This window comes from Mauremys reevesii, linkage group 8, assembly GCF_016161935.1.
Source record: "Mauremys reevesii isolate NIE-2019 linkage group 8, ASM1616193v1, whole genome shotgun sequence".
In the NCBI taxonomy this organism is placed as follows: Eukaryota; Metazoa; Chordata; order Testudines; family Geoemydidae; genus Mauremys; species Mauremys reevesii.
The window spans coordinates 72,181,769-72,208,975 of record NC_052630.1 but is presented as its reverse complement, the minus strand read 5'-3'; the positions used below and the strand labels follow the sequence as shown (position 1 = coordinate 72,208,975).

Below are 27,207 nucleotides of genomic sequence, written 5' to 3'. Positions count from 1 at the left end.
CCAATGGTAGCATCTGAGGAAAACATACATGCCTTTGCACCCACTGAGCGAGCTTAAAGTCAGGCAGTTTTCTAGTCAGATGTGCTCTCAAGAAGTGGAAATGCTTTGGTAATTATTTAGCTCTTTTCCTACTCATTAATGAGTAAAAATATATTTTCTATTGCACTACGGGTCTGATTTTTAAGAGGGACTTTACCTAGCTTCCAATTTGTAGGTACTGTACTTGTGAGATGTACCTCAAGTTTATCCAAATCCAGGATTTTAAATGACTCCTGTCTCATGACCCTCTACCATTCTTATGGAGTGCTTCACTGCTCCCAACCAGAGCAGGCAGCAGCACTAGTCTTTTTCCTGCTCCTCTCAAATTTGGTACCTATGTGGCTTCCCAGATACAGATGCCTCAGATTGCAGAGGACTTTAAGCCTCAACTAGTCTGAGATTTCCTAGGCTGTTGTGCCTTCTAGGGTACCATTCCTGGGGAATACTCTAGACATCAGCAGCAGATTGTCAGTATCCAATAAAGGCAAAGATGAAGGAATTTGAATAGCTTTCCCCAGTTTCAGTCCAGTTTAGAGTTGGTTCTAGTTTGAGGTGGCTGAAGCCCTGTGGTGTTCACACACACCCCAACCCTTCTACTGCTAAGGTTTTTTCCTTAAGACCTTTTATCCTCTCCTCTGAATGACAAATATTCACAATCACTATTTCACTTAGGAATGTCATTTCCTTCTCTCCATGGAGATTTTGTGCACACAGTGATGCTACATTCCATTTCAATAAACTTCTTTCATTTGGTGGAACAGTGAAGTCAATACAAATTTGACCTGATTAAGCACTGAAGGACTTGGGCCAGTTGGCCAACTCATACATCCCTTCTTGTGGGCACAGAGCAGGCCGTGAAGGCCTGTTACATAGGGGGCAGGACACAGAGCCCACACAGAGTTCATTCCTGCTGCACACTACAAAGCTGGGAATGAATCCTTCCATGTCACAGTAGACAGATTCCCCCAGTCATTTCCCTGCAGAGAAAGATCAGACTATACTGCATGTGGGGGATCCTGAAGTTGTAGTAGTGGCAGTGAGCTACACTGACTGTCCACCCAACTGCTAATTTACCCAAGCAGTATCCAGAACAAAGATTTGCCCTAATACAGCCACACCCACATACATTACATAACTCCAAGTTCCAGATGTATCAAGTTAAATATTTACTAATATTGCTGTGACTAGCAAATCTTTTACAGTAACAACATGAGTGTGGGGCTGGCATGTTTAAATCAATACATGATTTCCTAGAATATAGCCTGCTAGCATAGAGCTCTTAGCTCCACTGAGGAAAGTGGTTTCTAAAAACAATTCTAGCTATGAGATTTTTTTGGGGGGGGGGGTAAACACTATTGATGCTGGCCAATCATTCATGCAAGCATCTGAATAAAGGAGTCCAATAGAACAGCATCAGATGGAGTCTTGTAAGATATCACTTGTATCTTTCTCCCATGCAGTCTCTGACCTACATTAATTTATGAAGTGGCAGTAGGGACTATGACAGAGTGAAGCAGTCTCTTGATTTCATTTCTACAAATTCATGGAACAGAAGGTAAGAGCCCAACTTACATAGCCTGAATGCTATTTTTTAGAAACTTGGCACACAAAATTCAGGTCATTTCCTGGCAAAGAGTTTTATACCCTGCAGTCAGCTTTTTCCTTGATGGAGTTATTTTAAAAAATAAATAATAAAATAAAATAATAATAATAATAAAAGTTTTCTTGTTATACATGTACAATGTTTCGCATTTGTGTTAGAGGGCATTTGTGTCAGACAAGAGGATAGGCCAGATCTCATGCTGGTTTAAATCAGCATAACTTCAGTACAGCTATATCAATTTACAACAGCTGAAGGATCTGGACATACATTCAAAGTTTGAGCTACAGAAGCCTTAATATATCTCAGTGCAATTGCAACAATTCTTTGGGAAGGAATTTAACTTCAGTTGTGTTGAATATGAGTGATGTAACCCTCTTTCTATAAATTTCATAAGATCCTGTTTTATTATCTAATAATAGGAGGCTGCAGTAACACAAAGTGGACTTAAACTGTAAACCAGAGGAACCCTACACATCAGCAATCACAGCTTACTTATGTGCTTTTGCACTAATTTGTACTATCTGAAATGGAACGGTCTGTTTTGAGGTAAGGAAGTCTGATTAGCTGCCTTTGGCTTAACAGGTATTCTATATAACAATATGGTGAAAAGGGGTAGAAAAAGTTATTCTGAGACGTGTCACCACAGTCAGACAAGTACAAACAAAGTAACCATTTGTCCATTAATGTGCATCTTATTGTTCAGTTATTTAAAGTCCAATACTTTAAACAACTGAACAATAAGGATTGTCTTAAGAGTTCCACAAAATAGGGCTTTCGTCACTTCTCTCAGGAAAAGATTCCACAATCTGAAATCTCACTCACAGGAAGTTCACATTTATCTTCTAGGGTTCATTTAAGTATTTCTAGTTATGCCCCCCTTATTTATTCCTCTCCACTGGCCCTTCAAGTATTTGCAGGCTGCCTCTTGCATCTTAATCACTTAGTTAAGTTATTCATGTTTAGCTCTTAATTTTCCCTCCTAAGTCAAAACTTCCAGCTGTTTGATCATTTGTCACTCTTCTCTGAATTCTCTCTTCTGTGTCTACAACTTCTTGCAATTGGTCCTGCAGCCATCGAATCCTCTTAAATACATGTTAGTTTTCTGATGCCTACATGTGATTCTCCCTTCATGGCTATTTCTTTTTGCACAAGTCCTCTAATATTAAGGCCTCCAATTTTCATTTCAAAACAAACATACAAAAATTAGACATGGTCACAGACATTACTGTGCTTTCAATTAATAAATCAGCAGCATCTGAACTAGAATCTGATAAAAATTTACTGACCTCTTTCCATACTGTTTCTTCAGAATTAAATGCGATGTTGAGCTAGAGGAATTATTGTTCCTTTAAGTTTAGATAAAAGCAGGACCATAATGTAAGCAATTTAATTTCGGTGTGTTTACTTAGAAGCATTATTAAAAGCTATCCTGGTTAGTAACTATGAATGTACAATCTCACTTGTTGCCATAATCTTGTCCCATAATAATCATATCAGGTCATGAAGTTCAAGAATGAACGTGGTGACAAGATGTTAGGTTCCATAAGGAATGGGATGGTAAATACTACAAGTAATATTATAAAGCCTTTATGTAAATAAATGGTGGGGCCTCACCTGGAACACTTTGTACAGTACCGGTTACCCTAGCTCAAAAAGGATATTGAAGAACTACAAGGGGGTCAGCAACTCAAACCTTTTATGCAGAACCCTGTTTTGTCAACAAGGAAACAAATACTTCATCATCATCACAAACCCCACTCCAGAACTTTAGTGCTTCAGATAAAATCTTTCCAGCAATGTCATGGGAAACTGCACTCAGAAATCCAGGCTCTGGTGGAACATAAATTAATTCTAGAGCCCGCAATCCCTCACCCAGAATATCTTGTTGCCAGGCAGTATTAGCTCAAGTACTTTGGATTTCAGCTACTGTGACCTCACACAAACAGAGGCGGTCACCCAAGTAGCTGTGGCTCAAACCATTTTAAAAAGGGATCTCAAACTGGACACCATGAACTGAAGCAACCCAAGCACAGTACCTTAAACTTCACCCAGCAAATCAACTGGTAGTCAGTGCCGCTCACGGAGCGGGGGGGGGGGGGAATTCTTCACTTTCAGCAGAACATTACAGTGTATTTCATTTTGGCCAGCTACCTCTGACAACATTGATTCCTTCCCCTGTTCCTCAGAGGATTCAATTTGCTGGTGACTGAAATAGGTTTAGTGCAGGAGAGATTCATATTAAAAGCATTTTTTTCCAGGGTCAGAGTACTGGCTGGATTGTGACCAAGCTGGATGCAGCATGACTACAAAGAGCAAAAGGCACATAGCAAATAGACACAGACACAGCCTGGCACCGTGTGTATTACCTCAGTGCCCTGGTCATGGACTTTATGATCACTTACAACGGGCTGTGCAACCGATAGCAACCTTTATCTTGCACACAAAGCTACGTGAGTCCACGTGATTTCACTAATGGAATCATTTGGATGCAGCAGAAAAAGTTCATGCTGGTCTGGGTCTTGTTACAAAGGCCTGTAGAGGAGTTGTGGAAAGGACAGAAAGGCCAGGGTGTTGAAGGTGGTGGTCTAGACTGAATCAGAATAATATAAAGTAGTTGTGTGAGCAATTTGTGGCAATAATAAAGCATAATAATCAAGGCAGGAATGACAAGCCACCACTTGCTTAGCGGCTTTCAGGTGGCAGTTTTCTGCAAGTATCCCAGCAGAGGAGAACTTTAGGGAGGGATTTGTATGAGGACAAGGTGGTACTTCTGGATTGTGTTAATTTAGGACTCTACACAAAATAGAAAACTCTTTAAGCAGATTCTTGAAGTTGAGTGATGTGGAGTCTCCAGATGGAAAAAAAAAAAAAGATTCACAACCTAGTCTGGGACCACAGGGCCAGATCCTCAGATCCCAACATTCATAGCTCCATTGACTATTGGTTTACACCAGCTGAGGGTCTATATCACATTTTTAAGAGAAGGGGACAACATAGGCTTGGTTCCTCACAGCCATGTATAGTCAGTTTCATCTGTGCAGCAAGGACGTAAAGTACTACCCTTCTGATTTACCGCCATCTCAGTACTTTGCATTGGTGTAAGTGATGACCAAAGTCTAGTTATACCCACCCTTCGGTTCTCTCACACTGACCCCTTCACTCATTAATTTCACTTGCCTCTATTGGAGCTCATGGAGTTCTGCAGCCACCCTTTCACCACAAATCCTGTACACCTCAGCATGAGTTAATTTATATTGATTATAAGGTTAAACAAGCAGCAAGATTCTAAAGTGCCAGTTATCAGGCAGGAAGTGAGAAAGACCCTTGCTAAAAAGACAACCTAAATGAACACCACAACTATGAACCACGAACCAAGAAGTTTCAATCATTGTGCCACAGGGCCTGTTGGCCAAGAGCTACTTCTGCAGCTAGATTACCTAAATTTGATTAACACACCTGGAAAAAGGAGCGCTCAAATAATATTGGAGGCAGAATAATTTTTAAAGAGTGAAAAGCAATGCAAAGAGTCAGAAGGATTTGGATTATTTTAGCTCCATTCTGCTACAATTAAATGCATAGAGTTTTGTTGTGCTGATAGTCCAGTTCATTTTCCTTGGTGGACATACCAAGCACTGAATAAATAATTCAATATAGGTCTTTGGACAATTAAAATTCACCTGTTCTTCTGTGATTTAGTTTCCTTGTTTGCTTTATAACTTTGTACTCATCTTTGACCTACAATAAAATCCCTGAAAGATGCACACATCATCAGTTTTAGGTACGTTGTCACACAGTGCATGCTCCAAGGGATCACTGACACAGCAAGCATTTGACAGGCCTCTCAGTTAATGTTCTTATGAAAACAAATAAGTGAAGCAACTGAGAGGTTCTTGAACTTCTCAGCATTTCTGCTGAGTGACCTGACACCAAGTGATTGATCAGTCACATTCTCATGCCTCCAATATTCCTGCTAGCAACTATTTTCAGCATTTACACTAAGATTTAATATATTTAAATAAATCAACTTAAAGTGCTGCATTGATAAATGCCACAGGAAAATTATAGTAAAGCATGAATTTACTTTGAACTGAACAGCCAGTTCAGTTCAAACTTTCCCCCACCCCCATCAGACTTTCCCCCACCCCCTCCAAATGCAAACTATCTACCCTAAAGGGCCATTCAGTTCTACAGTTAAAGTCACAGAAAGCAAGACATGCAAAGATTTTTTCTAGTGACGTCAACTTAGTTGTGTTTTCATTCCTGTGGGCCTGTTCTCCTTTACACTATTTTTTTCACCTGTGAAACTACATCAATAGGTCCTGAGAGGAGGAGTAATTCTGTTTACACAACACAAGAACTGCATTCTCCCCTGACTGCATGGGGGATAAAGTGATTAGCAATGCTGTTATAGTGACATAAAACTGCTGAGAGGAGGAGAGAGAGAAGAGCTAGTGCTGCAATATCACCTAGCCTCCATCCAAAACTGCAAAAGGCCCTTTACAGGAGCACTGCATGCATCACCTCACACTCTGGCTGTGCCTGACATTTTTGACAGTGCCCACTTCCAGAGCTGGGTCAGCCAGCTGATAGGAGAGATGGAGATGCCTTTGCAGGTCTACAGCTCCACTCTGAGATAGGCATTTAACCACCAGAGACCTGGGCTTCAGTTTCCATTGGAGGCTACAGCGGGAATCTGGGAGTGAACCCATCTGTTTTACATATCTCTAGATGAGCAGGAGGAGGTAGACCAAACCAGTATCCATGCACAGAGTTACATTTCCTCCTGCATTGCCTGCCCTCCCTCTTTGCCAAATCTCCCTTTTGGAAATAAGGCCACCTCCACTAAGAATAAAGTCTACCGGAGCATAAAGGGAGAACAATCTTCTACACTTAGTGAGATGCTTACACTGCTCATTTCTATGCAAATTCCCAGAATGCTCTACTAGCTGACAACTATTTCAGACAAGTGCCCAAGGTATAAGAGCAAAGCCCATTCTACTTGGGTATTCACGGTAAGCTCGCCTTTGTGCTTTGGCTATATACCATGCACAACAACATACTTTCCATACAATGGGCAGAAGCACAAGATGCTTCCTTCAGTAAAAAGTTTCCATTAGGCTGGGAACAGATAGAATTGGCACTGCTGGCTGAAGAAACAGTGAGTCAGAAAATGCATCATCTGTTATTTAAGAGCACAAAGTGAAAAATTAATGAGTGTTACTGTTAATCTTGAAGCATGGGTTTGCCTATCAAGTAGAGTTCAGGTGTGAAGGCTGCTTGGTAGCAAGTGCTGTATTTGCAGCTAAATATTTGTGTAGCACCTGGATGGAATGCCAGGCATATGACTTGTATTTGTTACTTGTGTGGATTTGTTCTACTGAAGTCACCTAAGGAGCTTGCCAAACCAGTGAGATCAGACTGGAAATCTAATTCAAGGATTGTCAAGTGTACAGCAGCAAAACCACACATTCTTTAGAGAAACAGGCAGCCACAGAGAAAATGCCATGGCCAGTAGCAAAGATCTGGGGTTGGATTATGCCTTGGCTGTTGTGTGGGTACACAGACGTGCAGAAAACAGCTTCTACTATATGTCCTGCTTCTAAGTGGGAAGGCCCAGTCCCTGCACTCAAGGGAGCACAGGTTTTTCACCCTTGAGGTGCAACCCATGCAAGAGATTGAGCTGAAACCAAATCCTTCTCCACTTGTACCGCCCAAAAAAACAGACCAGGTGAAGAAAAGGGAGCACTGAGCCACATCCTGACCTATCCCTGAGAGTTCTGGGGAGCTCCTTGTGGGGTGATGCTGCTCGTCACTTAACCCTGATACAGGATTATGTACAGAATACCCTGTTTAGCCATTTCACTGGTTGCCCTACTTACTGCTAAATGGCGCTGCCTCCTGGTGGTTCTGGGGATTAGCTCAGTCAGGCTGATGCCTCTTCCAGCAGTTACATCCTCTCAGTTTCTCCTCTGTAGCTCCTCTCTCTCTCTCTCTCTCTCAGGGGCCGCAGTTGTCCACTTCATGACTCCACCCAGGTCACTGTGGTGATTTCCCCTCCCGGGCAGCGGAGAGAAGCATATCAAGGTTCCTGCTCTCCAGCAGTCCCAGGCAGTCTTCTGCTTCCCAGTGCCACTCCCACAGTGGCTGGCAGGGGAACCCAAGCCCACCCTCTACTCTAGGTTCTGGCTCAGGGACCCTCTACACAGCAACCAAGGTCCATTCCCTGCACCTTGCTGCCTTTCCCTGTGTCACTTCCATACCTCCTGGCCTTCCCCACTCCTCTGGGTTCGCCAGTCTCTTTCATCCCTTCTCTTAGGGACTAACTTTAGGCAACCTGTTTTTGGCAACCTCCAAGCCCTCTTCCCAGGGAGAGGCTGCTTCTCTCTAATTAGCTGCATCCAACCTAAAGCTCTTCCATTTGCAGCCTAATTAGCTGATTGGGCCCATCTGGCCAAATTCAGCTCTTGCAGGGCCAGTGCGTGGAGCAGACCCCATCTCCAGCCAGTATTTTTGGCATTAGGAGTCCTTTAAATGCAGTAACAGAGATTGAATAGCACCAGTAAAATAACCTCCACCCTAAACAGCCTGTCTTCTCATTAAACTACAGAATAGTGACCGTTCAATTGGAATGCTAAAGTGTTTTCATATGATTTATATTTTACTGACTGATGAGAGGAGAACACAGTCACATATATCCATAGCAAATCAGACTTAGAGAGGGGGACTCATGCTGAATAATAAAGGAACTGAGCTGCAATGCAATAATTTAAAGACAAGCTTTCAACATGGATCCTCCCAGAGGGCTTTGTTGAATCCTCAGTGCTAAGACTATATGGACCAAATTTAGCTATATTATAACTCCAACTTCAGTAGTTACACCAGGGATGAATTTAGTCCAGCTGGCTTCTGTTTCTTCTGCCTCACTATTATATTCCAAGTTGTAAGCTGGAAGTCTCAAGAGGTACTAAGCCAATCAGGTTTCCCTCTCCCCTGGTTTGAGCATTGGCCTGCTAAACCCAGGGTTGTGAGTTCAATCCTTGAGGGGGCCATTTGGGGATTGGTCCTGCTTTGAGCAGGGGGTTGGACTAGATGATCTCTTGAGGTCCCTTCCAACCCTAATAATCTATGATTCTAATGTATTGTACGCAAACAAGAGAGCTCCCCAGCAGATTCAGAATGGCCCTGCTGATTTGTGTCTTGGCTATCATTTGTCACATGCTGCTGCGGGACAGCAAGATTCATCCTTTCCAAACAAATCCTCTCCAATTGTCCTTACAGCTAGAGAGCAACTTAACAGTGAAACTTACCAGCAAATGAATGCACTTTGTCAGGGGGCTTGGATTGGGTGCCAAAACAAAATCTGCTACAGACTGAATCCTGCTATTGCTACCATTTGTTTTCATGAAGGCCTTGCACTAGTACTGTTCCAGGGCCTGAGTCTGACATGAATCTGCATGTGCAGATCTTTGCACCTGGCAAGAACTCCGGGATCACCTCCACAGTCAGTGCACCACACAGGAAGTGGATAGGTCTGTATAGTCTAAAAGGAAGTCAAACAACAAATCAAATGAAATAACCTGTTAACCATTGTACTGCTCATTATAACAGGACCCAGATAGGAGACATCTCTCATTCCTCCTGACTTTTCAAGATGGCCCCTTCGATTAGTTGCTAGAGGGACATTTTTACTTTACTTTAGAATTAAACAATTCTATGACAATTCTGGTTTTTGACATGCAAAGCTATAAGTGTAGATGGGGCCAGAAGTCAGCACCTACGAGTGGGACTTACACACACATTCAAAAAGAGTTGTTTCAAAATATGTAGCTCACTCCAAGGCACCTCATGCCTCACCATGATCCCATAGTGTGCACAGAGAGGACCTTCCTATCTAGTGGGAATTCAGCTGGAAGTAAAAAGTGGTATTTCCCACACCTTTCAAGATCTCAGGTGCAGGAAAGATTTGGATTCTCTATTCTGACTAGTATAACTTCACCATATCTATCAAAGCAACAGGCTGTGGTATTTAATCTTCTTTACAGACACCATTCTTGAGGTACCTAGACTATATGTTTGGCTTTATAAAACTAACCCACATGAAAGAAAGCTATTTTAGAAAGCTAATCCCAAAGGACCTACAAATGGAATAAAAACTACCTTTGTTTCTCCCTCCGAAAGTTACCCTACGCAATCTAGCTTCCTAGTTCACTTTTGAGTGTTATAATAACAACTGTTATCTTGCGGTTAGTCCCCTATGCATAGAATAACTGCTAAGCTATTTTTTTTCAAAGCTTCATCCCCAGTGATGCTATAAAGAAGAGAAATTATGCTGCACAGTCAGAACCTTCTTAATGAGACTGCTCTCTCCAAATAATTAAAGCTATAGTTTTCCCCCACCAAGTGAGAGCTAGCTCAGTGTTGTAATCAATGGATTAAAGTACCTTTGAACCTAGCATTTCAGACCTGGGCTTAACATCACTCGTAGTTGTTTTTTCACAGAGAACCCGAGCCTCCATATATTTATGCTTCTGTAAATCTGAACTAACTCCCTTGAAGTCTATGGAGTTAAGTTAGTTTTGAAGTGGTGTCAAGGAGAGGAGAATCACTCATTATATTTAATCTTTGCCAAGTTGCTCTCAGCTGATTCATTTGATAATAGTATTTCCACACAACATAGCTTCGAAAGACTAGAATTACTATATGGGGTTTTCATATGTTATTGGTGTACAAGTGATATCTATCCACCCATGCAGGTACTCAGATAGCACCCCTAAGCACAGTATCTGAGTGCTATATACATTGGCAAAATAGGTTTCATCTCCATCATGAAAATGAATAATGAGAATGGTAGGAATAACTGCTGGCAGCTGTCATTGTGAGCAGTCACCATTTCAGGATCTCAGAAGAGGGGTATCACCTATTACTACTCGAATTTTCAGCTCAAACATGTATTATTGTGCCCTTGTGTTTTTTTCAAGCCATGCTGCAGCCCATGTCATGCTCCATCCTTACATGGCATGACAACAATCCAGCTTTCTTCATGGGCAGCACTGGAGCTTACCATGATGTGCCGTATGATATATATCGAATCTACCCATCTGCCACAGAGGGCAGGTCTGCAAGATTCGGCAGGTTCAGCTCTGTGGTACTGCCAGCCTCTGTGATTTTTGTTTGGAAGTGCTGCCTCTGACTCCTGCTGAATTGGCAATGCTAACTGTGCTGTCAGTCATCCCTTTCATTCTATCCCTTCTGCTACAAACAATGGTTTGTCATTCTGTCACTCCTCTGCTATTATTCCACCCGATGTCACAGTGACTCCTGCTTATTGCTTGCCCTGTAACTCAATTTATTTGTCAGAATGGGGAGATCAGCTGAGCAAGCTGGCCTGCCTTATTCTCAGGGTGTGAGCAGAAACTATTGATTAGAGAGCTTTCTACTTCTGACATGTCACATCTGTTTTTGCTCAGCACAGTGACCAGACTGCAGAATGTGAGCATTGCTTCACAAGGAGGCTGCTTCCTCCTATACCCATCGATTCTTTCCAAACAGCCTGTGTGACCTCTGGTTCTCATGATGCAAGAAGGATGGTGATAATTGGAGAGGGTTCAGAGAAGAGCCACAAGAATGATTAAAGGGTTAGAAAAATGCCTTATAGTGATAGACTCAAGGACCTCAATCTATTTAGCTTAACAAAGAGAAGATTAAGGGGTGACTTGATTCCCGGCTATAAGTACCTACATGAGGAACAAACATTTAATAACCGGCTCTTCAGTCTAGCATATAAAGGTAGAACATGATCCAGTGGCTGGAAGTTGAACCTAGACAAATTCAGACTGGAAATAAGGAATAATTTTTTAACAGTGAGAAATAATTAAACTTTGGAACAATTTGCCAAAGATTATGGTGGATTCTCCATCAGTGGTAACTTTTTAACCAAACTGAATGTTTTTCTAAAAAATATGCTGGAAGTTCTATGGCTTGTGTAATACAAGTGGTCAGACTAGATGATCACAATGGTCCCTTTTGGTTTTGGAATGTGAAAATGATCACATCCCGAGAGCCCCACTTCTTGGAGTGATAAAAACTCTACGATCTGTTCCATACACAGCTATGCCCTGTCCAAATGTAGTGTATTATTTGAACATTTCAGGAAGTATTTATTGTTTCGAGTCAGGGAGCCAGAGTTAAAAGCAGATCAGTGGCTAAAGAAGTGATACTGAAAGTCAGAGAAAGGCAACCAACAAATAGGAAGCAGACTGGTTGCTTTTTTGGTTTCATTTTATGCTTTGTTATTTTTCTGGCTCTGCACTATCCATTCTGGGTTAAATTTCCCACCCTCCACTCCCCAGCAGCAGCCATCTGTCAATACCACCAGCCCTGCCATGTCTCCCATAATGATATACTTCTCCTTTGATGGACTCACCTGCCAATTCCCTACAGTCACCAACCCATCTGCCTCCTTTTTAAAATAGCTTGAGGCTAGTCTTACATTGTGTTTGTCCAGGAGTTTCTCCCTCTGTTGCCCCCATTTCATTTGATAAGCTCTACAGCACCCTGTCAGGCCAGGTCTGCAGTGGGGAAATGTGTTTAATATATTTTCTAACATGACATTAAACAACTTAGTAGACATGTGGGCAGGGTCTAAAAGTATGTTATATGGCTGCAGGTAAACGTAGGAGGCGGCCCAGGGTTAATCAGCTAACGTGTTTTTAAATATGACAATCCTCGATCACACTAAACCCAAACCTATGGTGTGTTAAAGTACATTAACACATGTTCTAACACACTGCACTTTCCCCTGTGTAGATAAGACATTCTCTATTGCTGGCAAGGCAAATTCTGTTAGGCCGGGAGAAACAGATTAGATCACAGACCCAATGGCTGGGAGCCGTTGGGGCAAGGCCTCCATGAAGGGCCATTTATCTTCTAAGTTCCTCAGGGCAAGGACTATTGCCTGTGTTTATAGGACCCTAGCACAATGGGACCCCAGTCCTCATCAGAGCCTGTTGGTGTATAAAGAACCTGTGATATCTCTGCATACCACAGCTGCCTGAAGGAAATGAGAGATTATTTATGGTAGAAGTGTAAGAGAAATATCTGATTTTTCTGGGACTTAAGTAGAAAGATACACATTTTCCCAGTGTGCACAGAAAGCAGGTGACTAGTACTGAGTAACATGTTGCTATCGCGTCTCCTAGATACTGTGGTGACTTGTGCTCTATAAATACCTTAGATATAATCTGTCTTTGTGCAGTGCCAGTTACTGAGCCAGACGCAATTATATGTCTGAGAGTCTCTATGCGTTGGCATGTCAAATGCTCTTCAGAATCCAACACACAGTTACCCAAGTCTTTGAAAATAAAGCAACCTGCAGTTGCTACACATGTGCGGTTATTACACATAGAGGCAAATCTTCAGAAGTTTGACACCCACACTCCAAGCAGATTTTCCAAAGCATTCACATCTCACTTAGGTGCCAGATTTTCAAAAGGAGCTCAGTACGTTGGGGGTTGAACTATTTAGAAAAGTCAGGCCCTAAGTGACAGAATGGGAAGTGAACTTTTGAAAAAATCTTCCCCCAGTTGTGAATAATGAGCACTTGAAAAATCTGGCCCCTCATGCCCACACAATGACTTTTGAAAAAGGTAGTTGTGTGTACTACAACAGCTATACAAAGTCAAAAAGATTTTACTATGCAGTGCAGAGATCTTGCAGTAGGCAGTCACTGCTAGTTATATTTCCCTCCTGCATATCAAAATGGTGGCTTTTGCACAAGCTCAGGATTTCTCCTGCAGCTAAGGCAGCCCATGTCTGAACCTCCATCCTCCCAGGGTGAAAAACATCCCTCCTTGCCAATTCCAACTTCCGACATCTGTGAATTCCTAACATCAGTCTGGGGGCTGATTTAGGAGAGCACTAAGATGTGATTTGAACTGTGGCCCTTCAGGCAGACAGATAGCCTATTGTACTTGAGCAGCCTCAGAGTGCAGAGAATTGAGGAGCCAGCCAAGCCGCACTGCCGCAGAAATTTTTCAGACACTAAATCACATGACAGGCTCTTCCTTTGGCAGAGTGACAGGTGCAGGTTGCACTTATTAAATGAAGCTACTACTAAAAAAGGATGGTGAGATCATGAAAGGATTAGCACATGCGCGTCTGTTCAAGGGCAAATCACATTTGCTGATGACAGCTATGGTTTATGTGGCTGCGGGTGGGAATGAGCCATTCCCTCAGTCGAGGATTCTTCCCAAGCAATTCATTAAAAATAATAAGTTATGGATTCCAACAGAGCAGAGTGGTATACTGCATTGGAAATAGAGTAATACCAGGAAGAGAAGAAGTGTTTTGGAGTCAGAAGGTCTTTTAAAAAGCTAGAGAATATGTTAAGGCTTAGATTTATCACTGCCAATCATAAGGTAGGGTTTTATTCTGAAAGGTACTAAGTACTATTGGCTCGATACAATAAAATACTTAGGTGTGTGCTTAACTTTAAGCATGTGCTTCAGTCCCATTGGCTTCAGTGGGAGTTAAAGCACCTCTTTAAGTACTCCTTTGGATTGGGGTGACAGACAGTAGCAGAATTATGAAGTCACAATAATTTCCGAGATCAGCTACTTCAGTGGGATAATTTTAGCAACAAATCAATAATTAGCTCTTTACTGTCAGTTGTTACTGGTATTCTGCATGAACACTAGTAAGAATTGCTGCAATCAGCCTTCTTGAGCGTACATTTGTTTTTCCAACTGACAAACTGTAGTTTCAGTTGGATTCAGTGTTCTTTCCTAGCCTAAATTGCCATGCAGTGAACCGTTAAATAGCTGTTATATTCCTCCCCATGGGTGGAATGCATTACTCTGATGAATGAAGTGATTTCTATATACCCTATAGAGAGCATTTTGGAATCTCAGGACGAAAGGCCCAATAAAAGAAAAAGATGATTCAGTGGATCTATCATACATATAGGGTCCTCCTTAATATAATATCAGAGCCTCTCCCAATCTTTTATGTATTTGTCCTCAACACCTTTGTGAGGTAGAGAAGTATTAGCCTGCCCATTTTACAGATGGGGAAACTGAGCCCCCAGAGTGAATAAGTGACTTAACTAGGCTCACTTGAAGTCTGTGGTGGAGCAGCTCTGATTCTCTACTCAGTTTTTCCACTGGTGCGGAGCCATTGATTTCCATAAACTTATTCCCGATTTACATCCACAGTAATAGAGTGAGAGGAGAATCAGGACCTATATTTTTAGTTTAATACTAAGGACAAAACTTCTTTTCCCAAATTCAGACCCCACTTGAAAGCCCTTGGCTCTAGATTTAAAGAACACAAGATGTACATGGTTCCAACCATTAGACTGTAAGCTGTTTGGAGCAGTAACCATCTTCCTATTAAATGTTTGTGCACTGACATGTACAAAGGGAGCCTGACTGAGACCTTAACTGCTACCAAAATAAATGCAATTAACCATCAAGAATACCATTTGCCTCTGTCATATAGCAAGTTTTAGCCTGTATATTTTGTAATTTATTTTCCTGATTATGCTAGAAGTCAGGCAAAAATTACTTTTAAACATAATTTTCAATGTTTACATAGCACAGGCCATGTTATTAGAAATATATTAGGGAGAAGGTTAAAACTAAATTTGCTCCTGGGAAACAATGGTTTCAATTATGAAGAAAAATATTTCATGAACTGAGAAATTTCAGAATTTTTTTAACGTGCCAATGGTGTAACAAAACCCAAGATACCATCCAACTTGCCAGTCCCGAGTAATTATGAATAATTAAGGCAATGCTTTCATTTATCTACAATTCATAATCCTCAGCTAATACTAATCTCCTGTAAAGGAGTAGCTGAAGAGATAATTGTATTCAGTGGGTATATTGTTCTGATATGGCTAGCCTTAATTAAACTTAGTTTTAAAATAAGCCTTTTTTTATTTGCAGTATTGCTCATGCCTGTCAGTCACTAGACTGATGTTTCTTCAGAGGAAGGCAAAGAAAATGCCTTATTAGAACCAAAAATTGATATTTGAGAACTCTCTGGGAAAATTAGGAGTTGCCACAACTTCTTAAAAATTGCACTAGAGAAAATAGGAAGAGAGAGGCTTAGACATGGCTGAAGATGACAAAATGTCATTCAAGTGTCATGGCTTCATGAGAATATACATATGTAAGCGAGTAGTCTGCATTTGTGTCATATTCACATTCTCAGCTCCCCAGCTTTAAGTTCAGAATAGCAGTAGCTCTGAAAATCATGTTGTGTACTGAGACGCCAAAATGAGGTGTCCCTTCATGCAGAAATGTAGTCCATCATCCAAAAGGCTAAGGTCAAGGTCAGTCAGGAGTAGGAGAAAGGCAACATCAATTATTTTTCCCTCCACAAAATCAAGTTTTCATGCAATTTCACCATAATTGTAAATATATCTTTAAGCTGCTCCACTGAGGGAAGGAATGGAAAAAGATGTGTGCTGGGAACTAAATGAGAGGAACTAATAGCAAAGATCATCTGAGACAAGGTAGAAGAGATGGAAATACAGGAGCAAGGGAAAAGAATAATGGAAGCCGAGAAAGATAGTGAGAAATGGAGCTCTAGAAAGAGAAGACAATAGGGACTGAGACCCTGAAAATAAAGAGGAATCTGGCTCTGGAAGTAAAGGAAGTCTAAGTCTGAAACTAGAAAATATATACATTAATATGTTAATTTCTCTATTCAGCTACTAGGTATCTGTGTATGCCTTAGTGTGTCACACTGTCTGTGGTCCCTAGTAAACATTGGAGACAAAGTTGGCACTCAAGTTCTGTAGAAGCCTGTTTGTGTCTGCAGTTTCCTATAATCAGCGTCCTCTGCATTCTGCAGGATTTACCACAGAATTCACCCCCATAGCAAACAACTGTGCTCCAGAATCTGACCTTAAAAATTAAAAAAAAAGTTACATAACATAAGAACATAAGAATGACCACACTGGGTCAGACCAAAGGTCCATCTAGCCCAGTATCCTGTCTACTGGCAGTGGCCAATGCCAGGTGCCCCAGAGGGAGTGAACCCAACAGGCAATGATCAAGTGATCTCTCTCCTGCCATCCATCTCCACCCTCTGACAAACAGAGGCTAGGGACACCATTCGTTACCCATCTTGGCTAATATCCATGAATGGACTTAACCTCCATGAATTTATCTAGTTCTCTTTTAAATGCCGTTATAGTCCTAGCCTTCACAACCTCCTCAGGTAAGGAGTTCCACAAGTTGACTGTGCACTGTGTGAAAAAGAACTTCCTTTTATTTGTTTTAAACCTGCTGCCCATTAATTTCATTTGGTGCCCCTAGTTCTTATATTATGGGAACAAGTAAATAACTTTTCCTTATTTACTTTCTCTACATCACTCATGATTTTATATACCTCTATCATATCCCCCCTTAGTCTCCTCTTTTCCAAGCTGAAAAGTCCTAGCCTCTTTAATCTCTCCTCATATGGGACCCGTTCCAAACCCCTAATCATTTTAGTTGCCCTTCTCTGAACCTTTTCTAATGCCAGTATATCTTTTTGGAGATGAGAAGACCACATCTGTACGCAGTATTCAAGATGTGGGCGTACCATGGATTTATACAAGGGCAATATTATTATTATTATTTTCTATCCCCTTTTTAATGATTCCTAACATCCTGTTTGCTTTTTTGACTGCCGCCGCACACTGCGTGGACGTCTTCAGAGAACTATCCATGATGACTCCAAGTTCTTTTTCCTGATTCATTGTAGCTAAATTAGTCCCCATCATATTGTATGTATAGTTGGGGTTATTTCTTCCAGTGTGCATTACTTTACATTTAGCAACATTAAATTTCATTTGCCATTTTGTTGCCCAATCACTTAGTTTTGTGAGATCTTTTTGAAGTTCTTCACAGTCTGTTTTGGTCTTAACTATCTTGAGCAGTTTAGTATCATCTGCAAACTTTGCCACCTCACTGTTTACCCCTTTCTCCAGATCATTTATGAATAAGTTGAATAAGATTGGTCCTATGACTTACCTTTGGGGGACACCACTAGTTACCCCTCTCCATTCTGAGAATTTACCATTTATTCCTACCCTTTGTTCCCTGTTTTTTAACCAGTTCTCAATCCATGAAAGGACCTTCCCTCTTATCCCATGACAACTTAATTTACGTAAGAGCCTTTGGTGAGGGACCTTGTCAAAGGCTTTCTGGAAATCTAAGTACACTATGTCCACTGGATCCCTCTTGTCCACATGTTCATTGACCCCTTCAAAGAACTCTAATAGATTAGTAAAACACGATTTCCCTTTACAGAAACCATGTTGACTTTTGCCCAACAATTTATGTTCTTCTATGTGTCTGACAATTTTATTCTTTACTATTGTTTCACTTAATTTGCCCAGTACTGACATTAGACTTACCGGTCTGTAATTGCTGGTATCACCTCCAGAGCCCTTTTTAAATATTGGCATTACATTAGCTATCTTCCAGTCATTGGGTACAGAAGCTTATTTAAAGGACAGGTTACAAACCATACTTTCTTGCCTTTATGGTTTCAGAGAAATCTCAAACACTAACATATTCAGTTTCATCAGCAGAGAGCCTGAAACAGTAACTTTGCCAAGTGTCATCTGCCCCATTGATCTGAGAGCACTGTGGATTTCATAATTCTGCATCTCTGTAATTTGGCATTCCTCCCCACACACACACACCAACGTCCAAAGCAATTCAGAGTTTTTGCCACAAATTCATCATTTTGCTTCAGCCAACCACGCACCCATCCAACCAATAAACTAATAAATGGCCCCTATGTAAGACAGGAATATCAGAGCCCTTGACACTGCAAGGAATGGTTACGAGGGTGAGATCTGTGGGGAAGAGAGAATGACTATTAGTCCCTCCAAAAAAGAGTGAACCAAGGCCAAGACTTTAGGTTTGGTTTTAATACCACAGAAGTCCAGCAGGGTAACATAGTCAGCTAGAAAGCTATATGGTAATCTGTGTAGTTGCAGTGCATAGAAAGAGAGATAGATGTGAAAACTGTTTCCTCCACTGGTATCCTTAGCCACATTTCATTCTGCTGCTGGACTTTGAATTCTAACCATGATCACCCAGAGTGCTGGAGGAAGATTAATTTCAGTTTTCAAGGAACTCTTCTAAAGCATTGTCAGTTTGCAAGAGGAAGTTGTGATATATAAGCAGTGAAAAAAGGCCTTTCCCATAGTTATGAAGATAAGTTGTATGTCATCAATATACTTGTTTACTCTTGCAACATAATGCAACAAAGAAAAACTTTTAGAGATGCTAGTAATTTTCCACCACTGACTTATTAATCCTAAAGCACATGCCACTTTAACTGAGAAATCTAACATCAGAGAAGCCTTTGCCAATTGTGTTAAATGTTTTGGGGGTTGTTTGCTTTTAATCAATTTCTATTTAGAAAAAAACTAAACAAAACACATACCACTGCCAAATAGATTTCATAGTACAAAAGTCCTCATAATTTGAAATACATAATAGTTGTCCTACTGCATAGTGACATGAAGCATTTTGGATGTTGAACAGCTATTTTAGCTCCAACCAAAGTATTTAATTTTGGGAACTATAATAATCATGAGACAGCTACTGTCTTTTACGTTATATCTTCTATGTCAAGAAACTTGATTTTTTTTTTTTTTAGGACTCACTTTCCTAGATCTGCAACAGGCATATTCCCAGTAGTTTTTCATTTCTGAACTGCACAGGGAGCAATCGTAAAAACACTGTCCCTATATCATCATAACTGGCAAAAGGAAGGCGAGAAACAATCTCTTCAGTTAAGAATCTTCCCGGTGTTCTAGGAACCCAAAGGAGACCAAAAAGTTTGTGGTTTATCTGTCCTTACACTGTACATTGTCAATATAGGGAATGTGAAACAGACCCTACCGGTATACACATGTGTGCGCGCGCACACAGACACACATGGGCACACCCCTTGTTAGACAAATCTAATGGTTTTATAATTAAGCAGATTGGAGACAGATGCCATCAAAGATTTTCTCTGTAAACTTCTGTGGCTGGAGAGAGATTAAACTAGGCTGATTACTAATTTAGCCTACAGATAAAAGGTAACGCATGACACACAGTTCCTATTCTGTTTACAGTGCCATCCCACATCCACTAATTCAAAGGAAGAATTGGCACCTGGATTAAGAGTCCTTATAAACCTTTTTCCTTTATTCAGGAAGAGCCAATTATTCAGGATGATTGAATGCCAACATAATTGAATAATCAAAGCTTTACAAATCTGAGAATTAAAACAATTCTTATTCCACTTTCATATCTGAAGCTCTTGCTAACTAGGGATCAGGTGCGTGAGTTACAAAGAATTAGTTATTGTCTCACAATAGGAATTTCGTTATAAACCAGACCAAAGTTTATTGGCTAGTCATTCCGAATGTGGATCAGGTAAATTAAAGGCAAAGGTAAATTTCAGATAAACAGATAAATTAATCTAGACATGATATCATAGGATCCAATGGGGGTGATGTGAGGAGAAAGCAAATAAAAAACGAGGGTTAGAACTACCAAAGCAACGCAGATGTCTCTATCTTCTGCACCAAATGGTTTCCATAACTGCATTACACACAAATTTTACCTGCAACAATTATACAATCAACTAAATTACTACTTAAAACAGCAAGTTAAGCAGAGAAATTTTGAGTCAAGAAAAGGACCTTAAAAAAAAACAACTTTATGAAGTTAAAGCATTTTCTTGAATCACATTACTGAATTGTGATTCCTCTTTTAAGGCTCCATGCAACACAAACCAAATCCTAATAGCCTTGCTTATGTGAGTAATCTATCCCTCATTCATTGCTCATGGCATTTTCAAAGCTGGCATTTGATTGCACCCATGCTGACAAAAAGCCCTGTGGCTGGAAATCGCCAAGAAGGTGGCATGGAAGCATGGTCTGGTGGACAGATGCCCACGGAGGATTTTTCAGAAGGGCCCAGGACAGCTCCAAGGCTGATCTAATTGCTTAAAAATTAGTTGCAGTCTAGGTACAATTAAGCCAGGAGGCACAGGCTACTGTGTCCAAACAGCAACCCAACACACACGCACACACACTTGAAAGACACAGAAAGGGGCAGACAGGATTTGCTGAGGTTTTATAGGATTAGTATGGGGAAGGAGGATGGGCTAGGAGAGGTGAGGGAGAGGAGCCTGGAACTCAGAGAAGCGATCCTGTGGGTTAGGGGAACCGTCTCAGGAAGAGTCTCTAGTGCAGCATGTGATCATGCTGGGGCTGGTACATCATGAGACAATTTAGATAGGAGCCAGTAAGCCAGGGGTAGTCGATACACATACACGAGCCAAATCCAGACCACCAGATGCTTTTGAACAGACCCCCCCCCACAAAAAATTATTTACTTATTATCAGTATTGTTGTTATTTTCTCTGGAGTCTGGACCTTAACTATACCTTGACCAAAAAATTTGGACATTGACAAAAAATAATTGACTATATCTCTGAAGGGGAAGCAGGGCTCAGAGGAGGAGGTGCATTTACCATCCTAACAGGATCTATGCGCCTTGAAGGACTTTCATCATCCTAAGGCACAGGTCACACCAGGATATAGGCTATTCTACCCTGTCTATTCAGGTTCTCATACCACACTCAATAGAGTGGTATTTGTGTGCCTAGACTGACTGCTGAAGTCATCCAGCATCTCTGTATGAGCTGAAGGGGGAGCCATGGGGGGCAGCCATGTCTTCTCTGTAATAGTCAGGGTCACCATAGCATCCAGTAATTCTTGCCACTTGTCCTTTCAAAGGACCCTCTCTGTATATAGGAGACAGCTTTAAGGCTACAATCCACAGGGGTTTAAGTTTCCCTATGGATAGAGAGATCCAACACCAAATTATATAGTTATTCTTTGCCGTGGATTTCTTCCCATCTGTACTGGGCACAGCACACGTGTTCTGAAGGGACCAAGGGGAGACAATACAGCCAATAAATAGACCACATACCTATTCCATTGATAGATGGGCAGTTATGGTGGCTGTCTACCCAAGACCATGTCACAAGTTTTATACCCTGCCATAGACCCACACAGCATTTATCCAGGACATAACCTGAAGGCACAAACTCTACATACTGTCAGCACGGAAGGTTCGTAAATATTTGCCCAGGAGCTCATCCTCGAGAAGGAGCATTTCTGTCATTCTGGTGTAAGTTTCTTAGTCTCCTTAGATAAGCTTCCTTTTGTCTGTCCCCATCCTCTCTGCTATCTCCCTCATCACCTGTCCCTGTGTGTGGCAAATCTCCAAAGGTGCCTAAAATAGCATACATTTACCCTGCTCACCGCTGGTATCCAGGCCTCAGATGTGATGTGCTAATTTACAACTGGCAGGTTTCTGTTCAACTCTGACTCCTCAGGTAATTGGCATGACAGGTGCTCAGGCAATTTGGGTGTAGCCAAACACCAGCTTTGAAAATTCCCTGGGTGCTCAACTACCAGTTTAGCCCCTAGATCGAGACCCACATTGTTATTTGGGCTTCTCCAAACTTTTTAAGAGGGTGAGCCACGGTGTGTAGAAACTGCTCCTTATCTGCTTCACATTCCACTCCCACTACATTCGAGCAATGTGTGAAAAGTTGTCTTCACTTTTGGAAGCTGACCAATTCTCCCTATTTATTTGATGCTATTTCTGAAGCTCCATGAATTTAGAGGCTGGTGAGGCCATTTTACTGTCCCAGCAGGCTTCAGGTGCCCCATGAGAGAACTGCTGAGGTGACTTGAATGAGTGACCTTAGAGCAGCAGGGAGAGAGAGAGCATTTAGAAACAGGGAGAACAGCAGAGCACAACATCATCTAGCGGTGAAGATGTGAAAATCCCAGTGCCTGGGTACCCAGCAGAACTGAATACATAAATGAAACAGGCTCCCAGAGCGGTTAGATTTACGGAAAGCACCATCTCATTCTACTTTGAAAATTCCTTGTCCGAGTTTACCAGAACTACTTGCTCACATCCTCTGCACAGTTTCCAAAGGGGGCCATTTGAAAACTCCCCTGGGTGTCTCCTACATGAAATGTAGAACTTCAAGCTTAGAAGCTAGTTAATTTTGCCACCTCATCTCTGGGCCTCCTGCTGTCTATTGCCACATGGGAATGAGAGTTATGTTGTGTTCTGTACGCTCTCTACACCTTTATTACAGGAAATAAGATTGTATCTCACTACCAGGTTAGGATGCAGTCCTCCAATAGAAAACTTTAGCTGTTAAATTGAAAAACGGCTTAGCCAAGGCTGTCCAATTGTTCTCATTCCTGTCCCCTCAAAACTGTCTGAATTGCATTAAAAATTGACCCATGCCTTCACTGTGATCAAATATTTCTGAAAGGATACAAACAGATTCCAAATTGATGTGATCAAAAATATCAGATATACAATTTGCTTAGAATGCTATTAATCTAAAATATACCAATAAATCAAACAAACGATTAGCAAATGGGCACATTTCTGTAGTCTTTATTTGAGCAGAATTCTCATTTGAATCTGGGTCTTGGAATGTGTGGACTTTATGGAATTTAGTGACTTTGATGCTGTTAAGGAGTCAGACTGGATATCCCACATAGGGCTTTTGGGAGGCAATTCTGCCAATGGGCCCTGATCTAGCAAAGCATGTAAGCATGTGCCTAACTTTAAGCATCCAAATACTCCTATTGAAGACAAATGGGACTATTTGCTTTTCAAGATCTATAAGAGGGCAGAATTTGCAGATAATGAAAAACCATGTAGAGAAAGAGTCCTGTATCACATGCAGAGAATATCACACCTCACTCTTATACAATGCTTTTGTTCTATAGATCTCAAAGCACTTTACAAAAGGAAGTAAATGTTATCATCTCTGTCTTACAGATGACAAAATATGAGAGACAGAAAGATGAAGTGACTTACCCATTGGCACCCAGAAAGCCAGTGTCAGACCCAGGAATAGAACCCAAGTTTATATTTAAAGGGGACAGAATGAGAGCTTTAGGTGGTTTGGGGACTTAAGAGTCAATTTAATTTTACTTATTCAGGCTTGTGTATTGCAGTTAATATCCAGGAAGGAACCTGTAACTTTGTCAGTCAATACTGTACTGAGATCTACAAGGAATTTTAAAATAAACTCTGGGAGATGCATTCAGGAGTCTGCCTGATGATTAACAGAAATTAGTTCTCAAGATCTGCACCAGCCATGAAATAAATTCCATACAATGACATTTGTTAAAAATAATCAGCTTATAACAATAATGACCTTGATGTGGGGCATTTCCTGGGGATTAGTGGCCACATGAGGCTCCTTGGCTGTGTTTTAAGCCATCTAGTCCTTCCAGCTGGTCATTAAGTCCTAGGAAATGCCCTCTACCTCTTGCATCATTGTCTAAATTGATGCTGTTAAAAAGTCAAACTTTAGCTTTCTTACTCCAGTTTAAATTTAGGGTTAGGGTTAGGACCCACCAAGTCCTGTGCTCAGATTTACCCTAGGAGCCAGCCTCTTTAAATCTACCTGCACTGCATACTTTTAAAAATACAAATATATAAATAGAGAATATGTCTACACTGCAGTTGCAGCTTTGCTGCATCGGGACCTGAGCTAGCTAAATTAAAGCTAGCTTGGGTTTGTCCACACAAGCTGCAGTCACACCCTATGACTTCAGTGTGAACATATCCTGAATCTTATCCTTATTGTCCCCATTTACCAGGCCTCCACAATGCTGTAAGGAAGGTGGATGTAACCAGTGGATACCTTACCCAGAGCAGAATGCCCTCGGGAGTAATATACTGGGCCTTATTATTGAAGAGACTGGTGTATAACCAGTATAACTCCATTGACTTCAGTGGAGTGTCTCCTGATTTCAGCCAATGAAAATGAGAGGAATATGAATATCTGGTGCTTAGCTGTAGTGTTACCAAACATAGTGGTGTAAGTAATTAATGGTACTTAGTCTGTGAAATTAATAATAAAAGTCATAAATGAACAATACTAGACAACAGCATTAAACTGTGCATTCTTTGCTTCTATATAGTTCTCACTATTTTGTGATATTGGTCACAATAAAAGCTGGTTAAATAAATACACAATTGTGTAATTTGTGAATAATTTTAGAGAATAAAAGTGAGAAGTTCAGTTTCCTGTTAGTTGTGAGATGACGACATTTGTTGTTCACAAGTATTTAGATTATTTCAGGTATTCATGAATCTTTTGCAAATGTTAGCATGAAGATGTGCTATTCATTGTTCCATTATTTAAGGAGATTCTGTCATCCAGTCAGTGAGCAGAAACAATCCTGTGTAATGTAGGTGACATGAACTGCATTACAAATATAGAACACTGAAGAGTTGAAGTGAATTCTTTGAGAATGACTGATGGGATGAAAGTTATTCTCAGCCTATTTGGTGGATACTTACCAATATTGAATACATTAGCCAAAAAAAGTCAGGATTGGTTTGCAGAGAATGTTACTTGCTACAAATAATTTGTTCTGCTCCACTTACATTAATGTTATGCATTAGCTCCTGCCATTTATTTTTTCCTCTTTAGTACTATGAAAAGCTTAAGCAAAGAGATTCCTGTGTTAGCTGGTTTTCTGACCACCCACACTCTACAGGATAGTGTGGAACTAAGAGCATGGTAGGGATTGACAGATGTCTGAAGTCACCATTCTTTCAAACAGTTTTAAATTTCAAACGAACAGCTGGGTGCATAAAGGAAGTAAACAGTAGCGAGACAACTGTTACACAGCTGACCAAAGCTCCAAAAGTAAGTACGATATGTTTTGAAGGTAGGGGAAGGTTTAAGCAAAGTACTGTTGGGAAAGTCTCCATAATTGTAACACAAGTGCAGATAATCCAAAGACATTATTTCATATGTAGCTACATGTGTTACATATTTGCAGGCCATACAACTGCATGAATGTTTTCAGTAAGTTTAAGCATTCCACAATCAGTGTTACATCTAAAAGGACTGGGGCTGGAGAGAAAGAGAATGGACACTCACCTCCACTGAGCTTTATAATTTACTTAAGGTCCCAATCACTCTCTTGCTAAGACAAAACTCCCATTGGAATCGGTGGGAATTTTGCCCAAGTACGACTATTAGGACTGACCCCTAACCTTTGTACAGAAATCCTGAGCTGCCTTACACACCTGCAGAAGACTTAAAACCGATTAGCCATGAAATGGAGGCCATAACCAGCAGAGTTCCTAGGCAGAGGGACACTGCTAATTCCTGAACATTGTGGAGATCTCAGTAATGGATCTCTACAGCCCCTTACTGTGCACCCACACACTACTGATCTACTGGGCCAACACCCCATATGGAAGGGGAACAGCAGGCTGCATCTGCTTTCCCTCAATGCTCTGTTTGAATAGCTGCAACCCAGCTGCATAGGCTCAGCCTCAAGCCCTCTAATGTGTGTGCGCACGGGCAGCATAGTGCTTTTATGTGAGCTTTGCTCCATTCCCTAGGGTTTGACCTCACTTACAGTGTATTTGATTTCGGCTAAAATGAAACAACTCCACTACAACAACTAAGGCTTAAGTCTCAAAGCGCGCTTCTAAATATTCCCAGCACAGTTGGCATTGTGGAGTTTTAAGTCCTGCACTATTCTTAGATGGAGCTGCAGCAGTTGGAAAATGCTCGGTTGCAATCAACACATCCCACAACATGCTCAAGGGCTGCTATCTTATATAAAAAGTGCCTGTCCCTGATCTAGGCACTTGAACAATTTCTATTAAAAAAACCTCCCATATTCATATCAGAAAAGCAACTTGTTTTAAACTAAAGTTTCAGCTGAAGTGGGACATTTAAATACAAAATAGAAACCATTTGTTAGTTTCTTTGGATGAATTTCCATTTTCAGAAATATATAAATGCTTTTCCGGGTATTTATGGCCCATTAATTGTTATATTGCCAAGGAATATATGGTAAACCATGGAAATGATTCAAAAAAATTGAATATATTTGGTCAGTTTATTGAATATCCTAAAAAAGTATGGACAAGATTCAGTTAGTACAATCACTTTTTGAGGTTGATTAATCTGTGTAATAACAGGTATGTTTAATATAGATCCAACACATATATACACAGTAGATACTCTCCAGGATGTGCTATGCTAAGCAAATATTCCTAGGACAATTATACAGAGAAATTAATCTGCAATGTAACATTTATATATCATCTTTTATGAACTCTGACAAGGCATTTTACTATAAACATGATCAAGATAATCAAAGTTTTAAAATAATAAAAAAGGCAATGGCAAACAGGTGTTTCTTTAGTTTGGTTTAAAAGCTATAACAGATTTGGGGTTATGAATAGAAACAGGAAGGGAGTTCCACCAACAGCAACAATCACTCAGAGCTCTTCCTCCCAAAGATTCAGGGTGTGGGCTTGCTTGGGCAAGCAAGGAAAACAGGATTTTTTCAAGGGAGCTCAACATGCTGGGTACTAAACACTTGAAAGTCTGGACCTGAGCTCTGGAAAAGTCTGACACCAAGGGTGAAATCCAAACCCCATTGTCATCAATAGGAGTTTTTCCAC

General features: G+C 40.9%; 1 protein-coding gene and 1 long non-coding RNA gene across 6 annotated transcripts in view; one reads left to right on the top strand and one right to left on the bottom strand.

The window, feature by feature from the left end:
* The window catches only part of LOC120370985, a 74,208-nt gene extending 70,308 nt beyond the window's left edge, over nt 1-3,900 (bottom strand). For 2 of the 3 annotated variants that reach the window (XR_005584095.1, XR_005584094.1), the window contains exon 1: nt 3,257-3,465. This is a non-coding gene — a long non-coding RNA (uncharacterized LOC120370985). Of the gene's footprint in view, nt 1-3,256; nt 3,466-3,793 lie in introns of those variants that run through there. The other variant, XR_005584096.1, reaches the window with a different exon arrangement.
* Nucleotides 1,301-27,207, top strand: part of PALMD (palmdelphin) — a 66,546-nt gene continuing 40,639 nt past the window's right edge. Inside the window, exons 1-4 of one of the 3 annotated variants that reach the window (XM_039486395.1) lie at nt 1,301-1,594; nt 2,062-2,188; nt 24,366-24,586; nt 25,205-25,423. Coding sequence is in view for 1 of the 3 variants with exons in the window: in XM_039486394.1 (XP_039342328.1) it covers nt 2,169-2,188 (20 nt within the window). In the remaining 2 variants the exon portion in view is untranslated. The remainder of the gene's footprint in view (nt 1,595-2,061; nt 2,189-24,365; nt 24,587-25,204; nt 25,424-27,207) is intronic. The other 2 variants (XM_039486396.1, XM_039486394.1) reach the window with 2 other exon arrangements.